The sequence below is a fragment of the Camellia sinensis genome, chromosome 3, assembly GCF_055761805.1.
Source record: "Camellia sinensis isolate YWXY chromosome 3, ASM5576180v1, whole genome shotgun sequence".
Taxonomy (NCBI): domain Eukaryota; kingdom Viridiplantae; phylum Streptophyta; class Magnoliopsida; order Ericales; family Theaceae; genus Camellia; species Camellia sinensis.
In genome coordinates, this window is record NC_138963.1 from 70552472 (window position 1) to 70564066 (window position 11595).

An 11595-nucleotide genomic window follows, 5' to 3' on the forward strand; every position below is an offset into this window, starting at 1 on the left:
GGATCTTTTAGAAAATTAGTGAGCTGTAAAAACAATTTTGACAGAAATTTGTGATTTATTTAACCTCAGTCTCGTCATTATTTGGTTACCTGGAGAGTGAATCTTTCACAACGCACAAACTACAACTCACCTGATTTATGGGAGATGGTATGGGTAGGAAGGGGGTTCACAGACATCGTTTATAAAATGGTCTTAGTTCAAAGAAACAAACATGACCCGTGACGAATCATCAGCTGTGATCTTTCAAACTGAGGAAGAATCTTGCGTGATCTTTCAAACAGAGGAAGACGAGTAGTGAAGTTCAGCTTTAAATTTCTTTTTGCACGTGAATCTTTTCAGAAATGAAGAAGATGGAAAGCTTTTCATAAATGAAGAAGATGGAAAGCTTTTCATAAATGAAGAAGGCACAGGATGGAAATATACCGTTGGAAGCTTTTGACAGCGGAGAAATGAAGAAGAAAGCTGCCAAACGGGAATTCGAAATGTATTTTGAATGATATGGTGGAATTATGATTTCAAAATTGTATCCAAATGTGAAACGCGAAAAGACGGGTGGAATTGTATTTTGAGAATATAACCAAACAAAGCCTAAAATCCTTTCCAAACATATGTGATTTTTACTCCTATATTTTTTACTAAAAAAAACTAAAAATCACTTCACAAACGAACCTTAGTGTCATTGAACAATGTGACCATACGAACGAGAATGTGCTACATGAAGGGTGACATATAACACACTACAAACACAAATGTGACACCATCAAATGGGGATAATACACAAATTGACATATACTAACAATGTCAAACATGATATAACAACATATAGAATAATGGGACGCATGCCGATTTATTGAATAATGTGACAACATAAACAAGAATGTGAGGTGTAAAGATTGATGTGTGACACACCTCCAACATTAATGTGACAACATATATAATGGGTATGTGACACTTTCAAAATGTGACACATTGAAAGACAATGTGACATGTGCCATTTGAAACGTGAACCAAATCTACCCAACAAAAACCACCACCCGAAGTCGTGTTAGTTGTATTTTTCAACTCCCTGTGACAAGTAACAAACACTCCCATACATTCACATTCACAATCTAGGTAGTACATCTAGGAATTCAAATTTGGTAAGAGTGTGACAACATCGACACGTAACGTAAATGTCAAAACCAACAATTTAGACAAACTAGATATTAGATTAACAAGTATAATGTTAATTACAAAAAAAGAAAGTCATATATTGTAGAATACTATTCAAATGTCAACTCATTATTCCTCAATCCTATTAACATTCCTACTGACATTACTGACTGATAAATACCACCCCTATTATACTAAACAAGTGCAAACAAAAATTTATGACTGAACCATTCTAACATATTCCTACAAGAAAAGTACGAATCAGAAACCGTATTGACAATGCTACCCAAAACATCCAAAAACATCATAACAACAACAATTTTTTAACGTCAAACATAATGTGCCATTCAAATACTAACTAAACGTGAATTTAAACCAACCCCCCCCCAAAAAAAACGATGCACCCATTTGGCATCATTGGAAGATTGTTCCAATTGTCAATTATCATCAACAAATGACCTTATTAGGTCGTTCACAAATGACTTCACCATACTGGCTCAAATCGTCTTGCAGCTCTCTCCTCCCATTGACTTATCCACGTCAAGGTGACGCATAAGTTGCTTCAGAATGAAGCATACTATAATTCCACAACCAGCCCTATCAAGGAAATTTTAGACATTAGTAATTACGTTAAAACGAACCATATACAATGTATGGAAACATCAATGACATTCATTGCAAACAAACAGAATTCACACTTACGAGTCCGCTTTTTGTTGCGGACAATCATCAACCACTAAAAGTTCATTCACCAAATCTTGCGTTTCAACTACGCCAACCTTAAGTCTACGCCTTATGTAATCCTCAAAGTATCCCTTCTACGTTATTGTCAAATTTATATTACCAAGTAATTAGTATTGGTGTCAAATATAAATTACAAAGACCTGTGAAATTAACTACTTCATGTTTACTAACCAACAACCATGTTTTCTCGTAATGTTTGTCTTCCCGCCCACATATTGGTTTCATTGAGTTGCAATGCATCCAGAATCCTTCATCGGTGTCATAAACCATAAGTGTCCAATGGTTATCTAAGTGGATTGGGAATTGAATATATTTGGCTTTGAGGGCATGAAGGGCACAGACCGCCAAGTACTTGTCACGCGCATCTTCGCCCACATCTCTAATCGTATGCTGCAGGCATTCGAGTGTGACACCATGAAAGGAGGATGTGAAATCACAACCACAACACGGAATTGTGTTAGTTGTATTGTTCGACTCACAGTGACAATTAACAAACAGTCTCATAACCTCATTCACAATAACAATTACAAAACTAAATAGCTAAATATCACATTTTAAAATTTCAAGTATGCACATTCACATATACTGAACAATAGCAAACACGACGTAATGTGACAACATGAACGAGAAAGTGAGGTCAAAAGATTGGCACATGACACACTCCCAACACAAATGTGACAACATATAATGGATGTGTGACACTGTCCAAATGTGATGACATTATATAAAATGTGACGTATGCCACTTGAAACATGAACCAAATGTACCCAACACAAACCACTACCCAAAGTCGTATTATTCGCCACGCTTAATACAATTAATGTTACAATGTATATTACATGACCACATATTTCACAAAAAAAAATCATAACAACATATCCACATTCCCACACACGTTTACAAATGTAACACTAAAATACTCAACGTAAACACAAATAATGTGGCACATGCCTATTTATTGGAAAGTAATGTGCTATGAGAAGTTTTACGTATAACATGATACAAACACGAATGTGACACAATTGAATGGGGACGTGAAATCACAACCACAATCCAGAATCGTGTTAGTTATATTATTCGGCTCCTTGTGACAATTAAGAAATAGTCCCCAAAATACACATTCACATTCATAAATGGGATCACATTCACAATCACAAATTGTAGAATATGGAGTCACATTAAAAATCAGAAAACGGACAACACATAAAATAGGGACGTGGCACCAGTCACATTAACTAATTTACTTTTGTTACTTAATGCAAACCGCCAAACGACATCATAGCACAACTTGGACCCCTAAAAATATGATAATCAACCACTATCATTTGAATGGGTAACAAACAACCACGTCGTACCCACCATGTCACATACGACCATTCAGACCTAAACTTCACGAAATAGACCCCATATTTGACAACACAACAACAAATCACACACAAAACACCCAAACTCACCAACCCACCGGCCCCCCATACGAAAACACCAACAAAGAAGTCACAAAACACACCTAATCGACAACCCACACACACATACTGACATCTCAAACCGAAAACAATCAAAACATTAAATACTTATAAAACTCACAAAATATACAACTCACATTACAGCTTTTGACCGATACAAATTGAAATTGTCAACAATCCCATATTCATATAAACCCTAGTTATGGGTTGCTAACCAAAATAAAATGAATGAACATTGCAAAATAAGGGGAAAGCCACACTTACGTTTCGGGGCCATCATTCGTCGTCGTTCACCGGAGACGTAATCCTGATCCCACCATCTCGTCGAATCGCACTGCCTTGTCCTCTCATTGTGGCCTTCCAAATGTTTTGTAATGAAGCAACCCTTTACATTAGCATAATGAGACAAAACCTATCTCATATATTTTGTTTCCTAAAAATTTGCCTAATCAAAGCTATAATCACCAAACAGAACGTATATTTTGAAATTCAAATTCACATTTATATATATATATATATATATATATGATCTATAGTAATATTTAATTTCCTATATATGGTTTTGTCATTATTTATGATATTAACAAATAATATTGAGGGTAAATGTGTCAACAAACTTTTCACAGAACTTATGAGAATATAAGGCTCTATTTGGTTATGTTTTCAAAATGTGATTTTACACTGAGTTTTGAATATGGTGTTTGGAATGTGTTTTGGAAACACATTTCCAAAACTCTGCAGAGAATTCTGTACCAGCCGCTCTTTTCAGAATTTTTTTTTTTTTTTTGCAAATTTTGCCTAACGGGTCGTCCAACCGGTTGACCGGAATAGTGAATTTTATTTTTATTTTTTTTTTTGGCAATTGATATGTTAATTTTTATATAATCGAAAAAAACATTTTCTAAAATTTTTAAAAATTTTTATGTGCTTTAAAATAATTTTGAGTTGTATGTTTAGTTATGAGTTGTAAATTTTTGTATCAAATATCAAATGTCACATCAACAATTTCCCACTCAAATCAAAACTCTTTTCAAAACTCTTTACCAAACAAATTTTCTACACTCAAATCATAATTCCAAACTCCACAAACTCAAAATACAACTCATACTCTCAAATCATAATTACAAAATTCTACCAAACGCAATCTAAGGCCAAGTTTGGTAAGTTCATAAAAAGTTAAAAAGTCAAAAAGTTACTCAAAAAGTTAAAAAGTTAACACTATTTATCAAAAGTCAAAAATTACGGTTGCACAACTCCCAATCTTAATTTTTCCCTACATACTAATTTATACAATTTTTTAATACACATTTTTTCATAAAAAGTCAAAAAGTTAACCCAAACATCTATATTTTTTCTCTCAATTTTTTAGTCCAAAAAGACAAAAAATACACTTATTTAAGATACCCCAAACAACCCCTAAGTTTTTTTCTAGGACAATATGTAACATAAATCTCCCTAATAGGACTTATAAATAAATTTTCCAAATAAATATGATTTCTACAATAATTTTCTTGATATAATTCTGTAAATAAATTATGTGGAGTAAATATTGTTGGACGAAAATTTGCCTTCTCGTACTTAGTTGGATAAAACATTTGTTTCCTTTTTCTTGACATATCAAGCCGTTGGAAATCATATAACATATACCCTATTCCCTTCTTTTCATTTCTTTTTTTAACATTTTTGGTCGCTGTCTCAAAAACACACAATTAAGTTTTAAAATAAATCCTTTCTAAAAAAAATGTTTTAAAATAAATAATTATTTAATTAATTACAAAACAAAAACAAAAAATACCTTACAGTGTGATCCTTATAATAAAAAAATAAAGGGTAAATCAGCAACAGGTCTTGATAGTTTAACTTAATTTCTATCAAGTCTTATTAAAAATAAGTCTTAATAAAAGTGTCATTAAAAATATTTTTTTGTGACGATTTGTTGCATATGTTGCTAAAAATTAACAATTAGTGACTTTTTTGTCATGATTTTTATAAATTGTCGCTAAAACTTACAATTAGTGACGTTTTCTATTACAAGATTTTTAATTTGTCACTGAAAGTTGAAACACAGAGATGTCTTTTGTGACGATTTTATTAAACTGACGCTAAGACTTATAATTATTGACATTTTTTATGACAAAATTTTCAAATTGTTACTAAAAATTAATAATTAGTGATTTTTTTTAATAGTGTTCGATAAAAAATACCATTAATTCTCATAAGACCTATTAGACAACGACAATGCTACGTAGCTCAAATTTTGTGGCTCAAAAGTGGCTCAAATGGCCAAAACGACGTCGTTTTGAGTACAGAACAACATAAAAATGGCCAAAACGACGTCGTTTTGGCCATTTGAGCCACTTTTGAGCCACAAAATTTGAGCTACGAGACATTTTTCATTAGACAATAAGTTCATTTACACGTAAATTTTTCTAAAATAAACTCTGAGTTTTTAATTTTATCAATTTAAATCTTATCTTTTAATTTGTTTTCCATCTAAACTGTTCACCTATTTTCATTAAGTAAAATTGACGAAAAAAAATATATTTTAGTCATTAAATTCAATGTAGATGTACATAAAATGTCAAAAATATCTCTTTTCGTTGAGTTTAATGATTAAAATACTATTTTTCATTAGTTTACTTAACAAAAATAAACAAATTGTTTAGATGGAAAACAAATCAAAAGATTATAATTTAACTTGACAAAATTAAAATCTTATGATTTATTTTGTTATACAAGTGTCAAATCTTAAGTTTTTTTTTTATTCTCCCCAAAAAAATTTGGGTTTCCCTCCAATCTATGGTCTAGATTAGAGGATGTTGTCCGTTTTTTGTGGAGCGGATCACAACTCTTATTTTGATGATCTGACTTGTTCATTTTGTAAGATTATTCGTATATATTATTCACATAAAAATTTTGAACGATCCGATAATCGTAACATATTTAATTTATCATATTTGTTATAAAAAAAAAAAAATTGCCTATTTCTAAAAATGCACTTGTTGTCCTTATTCGACAGTCAAAATTTTGATTTTTTTTATTTTTTTCAACTTCTCCTAAAAGTTTTGTTTGTAAAATGCTTTTGTCACTAAAATTTAATCAGAAATGCAAATAAATTCAAGAATTGAACGAAGAAAATGATGAATCAAACAATAAAAAAGATGTGATAAAAAGCCATGTGATGAGTTGTAAATTTCCATTCAACAGTCGTGACAAATTGACAAATACAATACCAGCTTATAAAGCATGTGATTGGCCCCCTCCATTCCCACATGTAACCACTTTACATGACAAAAAATTAACAAACCAAATTAAGTAAAAAATATTGGGCAGCTCTCCACTGGGTGCATCTGTACCTATCTAACCCTGTCTGCCAATCCTGTTAAAATTACAAACAACAATCACAAAACTAATAATAATCAGACAAACAAGAAGGGCATCTGATCAGGCCGTTCTCATTGCACGCCACACAAGTCGCGAACCCATCTTTCTCCGAGTAACATTTGTGGCTTCCGCTGCACTCGACGCAGAGGATAAATCGATAGCTGCCGCAGACTTCGCAGACTCCGGGAGTCGCCGCCGGCAAACCTTCGATGAACTTCTTGAGCTCGCCGGCTTCGTGAAGCTCTCTGATCTCCTCAGCGCCCCCGACATATCTCCCTCCGATGAAAACCCTAGGCAGACTTATCTTGGTCTTGTGATTCCCAAAGATCGCCTGTAGCTCCTCCATGAATTTTGAATCCATACAGAGATCACGCTCATCGATCGACACGCGAAAGCCGTAGAGGATCGATCGGACGGCCCGGCAGTCCTCGAAGGTGGATCGGACGACGCGGAGGCTCGTGAAGTAGACAACTATGCGTTTCTCGGCGCCAGGGATGGAGATCGATGAGGGGGGTTCTTTTGAGGGTGGTGGGGTGAGATTGGGTTCGGAGTGGCAGGTTGACCAGGTTCGGAGGGTGGAGTTGGCAAGTCGGACTCGGTGGAAGATGGAGGATTTCGATGATGAATTGGTGGAGGATTGTGATTGGGTTTGTTGTTGTTGTGGGTTTTTGGTGAAATCTTCTGTGCAGAGGTATTGGATGTCTTTGAATGATTTGCAAGAGAAGTTTGAAGGAGGTTTGGAACGAACCCGAACCGTCGATTTTGCCCGCCGCAGCCACATGAGAGGAGAGAGAGAGAGAGAGAGGTGGTGTGCGCGGTGGATTTGGGCGACGGAGCGGGGAGTGAGAGGTGAGATTTTATTGAAATGAAAATTTTAGGAAGGGAAAGAGTGGGGATGGTAGGGGGGACCGGGAAGGTGGGGGGGGTTAGGTAAATTAGTTAGAGAGAGGGTGGTTAATGTTTTGCTTTAATGATGTTCAGAGGATGAAGAAGGGAGATGAGAGGTCTTAATTGGCATTTGCATTATTGATGATTGATGTTTAAGGGAATGAACAACAAGATAAGAGGTTGTAATTAGTAGGGTTGGATAACTTTTGTTGAGTATTTTTTTTTTTTTTTTTTTTTGCATGGACTAGCTCAATTTACTCCAATCCTATATCTAGGAGTAGATCATTTGTCACAATCCCCCATCTCACCACTTCTCCTGGAGTTGGAGAGAATCATCATGGGTAGAGAAGTAAATTTGGAACAAACCGACAATTGAAGGAGGAAAATGAAAAAAAAAATATATATATATATATATGTGAATTTGAGCGCTTGTTTCTCTTTTCTTTGGTCTTTTTTCCCTTCAAGTGTTCTTGATCTGATCATGCAATCAAAACTCGATTAAGATGCCGAGTAGCGAGTATTTGAGAGTTCATCTTTGAATAATTGAAAGTTGACACTCCAAAAAAATGAAGCTACTTAAAGGGCTATCACTCATTCCTTGAGATTGAAAGGTATATAATTGGTGCTACTAAAAAAAATGGAAGCTTGATACTTGCCATTGGAGATAATAATCATCAAAATACGAATTGTCATTTCAAATTACACGCCTGCTCACCACGTTATAAAAAGCGAATGGCTTCCTTTCAGTCCAATCACGAATTAAAGGGTATCGTTGGACTCGTGAAGGCCTATCACAAGGTCTCGTTTCGATAATCCGAACTGTTCAATGTGTATAAATCGTCGAATATTATATATTTAAAAAATCATATTGATCAGATATCGATAGTTATGTGATCTAATTAGTTTTGTATGGAAAAAAAATGGACGGTGAAAAATAAACAGCTTATAAAAATTTGATTTGACCACATAACTATGGATATCTGATCAATGTGATTTTTTATAGACATATAATATTCAACGATTTCTACATATTAAAAACGGTTTAGATTATTGAAACGGAACCTATGATAGACTCTAATAATATACAACTAAGTCAAGGTTATGTGCGTAACATAAGTAAGAATGGTCTCCATGATACCAATAATATACAACTAGTTTAACATTGAAGAAACTTGATTGGCACCACACTGTCAAGGTTTCTTCCCCTAGAAGTTGCAAAGCTCTCAAAAATCTCTCTTTTTTTTTTTTTTTTTTTGAACGACTCAAAAATCTCTTCACCAAGGTGTAAAATAAGGCACAATTCAAGAACTGCCCCGCTCTTACTCATTTTTTTAAAATTTATTTATTGTTTACTTAAAACTTCTTGTAGGTTAATCTTTTTGTTGGAAAATCAAACTTGGAACCTTTGCCATCGAATGCCTAATTTCAGTACTCACTATATACATTTGTTTTCTCATATCATATGAGGTATCTATTGTTGAGTGTGCCTCCTTATTAGAATATGAGACTTTATTGGTTTATTAAAATATTTAGTTTGATTTGATGTTAGTTATAATATATTAAAAATATCTAATTTTTAAAAAGCCCAATGATAGTAGCTAGGATTTTGATAAAAAAAACCCAAGATTCAACAAAATATATATATATATATATATATTATCTTTGTTTGTCCCGTGATAGTGTAGCGGCAACAGTGAAAATCAACTCGGTGGGTTCGTTTTATGTGGCAACCATAATCATTGATTCATTCTAAGATTGGTAAAAGCTCTGTACTTGATTTGTTCATGCTTCTGTTGCCTCTGATTTAAAGCTGATTTGGGCTACAATTTTTGGTCTTCTTCAATTCTGTTTTGAAAACAATTTTGTTCATCTATTTGGTGAGATCTTCCCTCTTGTTTAATTGTGATTATTTGGAATTCACTCAATGGTGGTTCTGTAAGACCATTCGTGTCTCGTTTATAATCGTTTGGAAACTTTTTAGTTGATAGTGGAATCGGATTTCGATCCTGTGAACGTATCTCACATTGAGGGAACCACATAAAAATTCTTGTATTATTGTTGGTTTAATTTTTCTGCATTACTTTTTATTCTCATTAATTGATTTACTTGTGAAAAATCATATATTTTTCCTAACATCTATGAGTACTTGTAGATTTTCAGACATTTTATTGATAAAATTTAGTTACAATTTTTAGTAAAAGTCATAGAGGATCTTGAAAATGAATGCTATAGCAATCTAAAAAATCCATGTTAAAATGGCATCAATTATGAACCCTATGTAAGTCCAGCATTCTTTATATGCACATTATGTAAGACTAAATTAATTATTTAGTCATTATGTTGACCCACATAATATGGTAATATGAATTAGAGATTTGGTAATATGAATTAGGAAATAAATCCAGTCTCATGCAATTTTTTTTTTTTTTTTATAAAATCAATTGAAATAGAAATGATTCTTTATACATTTATTGTAAGAAGCTTAATGCTCAAATAAGGAATTGATAAGGTAATCATAAATAATAAATGATTACTTGCTTACATTTATAAGGTCTGATAATCTTGAATTGATTGGCTACTTAGATTCAGACATTAGATGATATATTGATAATAGAAAATTCACTTTTGGTTCTTTGTTTATATTATGTGGAGGAGCAATATTACAAAAAGTATCAAACGAACTATCATAAGTATATCCTCTATGAAAGTTGAATTTGTGGCGTGTTTTGAGACCACAATTCATGAATTGTTATTGCGAAACTTTATCTCAAGACTTAGGATTGTCGACTTTTGTTACAAAGTCATTGAGAATTTATTGTGATAATTTTGCAATTGTTTTATTTTCTTAGAATGACAAGTATTTTAATGATGGTGAACACATATAATTGAAATACTTTGTCGTTAAAGAAGAATTTCATAAACAGAAAGTATCAATAAACACATAAGTACATAACTTTTAACTACAGAAACTTGCCAATTGGGTCTTGAATGTAATCCATAATAGCTGTTTATGATTGATTGTGTTATTTGACACATTGAGATCTCATTAATTGTGTTTCTGATATGTTTCCTATTATGAAATAAGTACGTACATATATGAGAATGAATGAATGATAACAAGAATAGTCTTTCATAAAAAGACATTATCTTTGGGCCTCTTTATACTCTTCACTTAAAGGGTTATGTTAAACTAGTTGCTAGTGTTGTAGTACATGGAAGGGACTATATCGATCGCACTATTGGTGTAGAACTACCATGATTCACATTAGTGAATTATTTAATTATAATATTATGATGATAACCAAATTAAATGCAATATTGAATATGGTTTATTGTGCGCCTAATGTTAATCTTGTTAAATCTTGGTGTAAGTTATCATATGGGCCAAGTGGGAGAATGTAAGACTAAATTAATTATTTAGTCATTATGTTGACCCACATGATATGGTAATATGAATTAGAGATTTGGCATGATTATGATTTCATAGTTTTTGCTACAATTAATTGATAAATAAAGAAGAGTATTTTTCAAATATCCTACTTTGATGGGAAAGTGGAATTATTGTTAAATAAGGAAACCAATCATCTCTCTGCTATAAAAGGACATTCAGACTACCTATCAAATAATTCTGAAGTCAATGTATTCTAAAGAGTGTTAAGAGGGAGAAACATTTTTCCACAAATATTATTATTAGGCTTATGTTCAATCAATTTTGGATCACTTGAAGGTTTCTCATAATTGATTTGGGTATGTTATTTATTTTCTACATTATGTTATTATTTGTGAAAATTATGATAGTTCACAATTTTGGATTATGAATGTTGTTTTATGCATAACACCATAAAATTTTATTTACATGTGGTATCAAAGCTTATGTTTCAGAACATTATGATTTTTCGATTAAGTAAATATCAATTAATTTTGATTACAATTATGATTGTCTCAATCCAAAATTTTGAATTTG

At 32.6% G+C, this 11595-nt stretch overlaps 1 protein-coding gene across 1 annotated transcript; it reads right to left on the reverse strand.

Annotated features, from left to right (window-relative positions):
• Window positions 1-6768: 6768 nt before the first annotated feature.
• LOC114280090 (uncharacterized protein At5g39865) lies at window positions 6769-7524 on the reverse strand. Its single transcript, XM_028222459.2, has one exon. The coding sequence runs from the start codon at window positions 7522-7524 to the stop codon at window positions 6769-6771; it is 756 nt and encodes a 251-aa protein (XP_028078260.2).
• Window positions 7525-11595: the final 4071 nt, after the last annotated feature.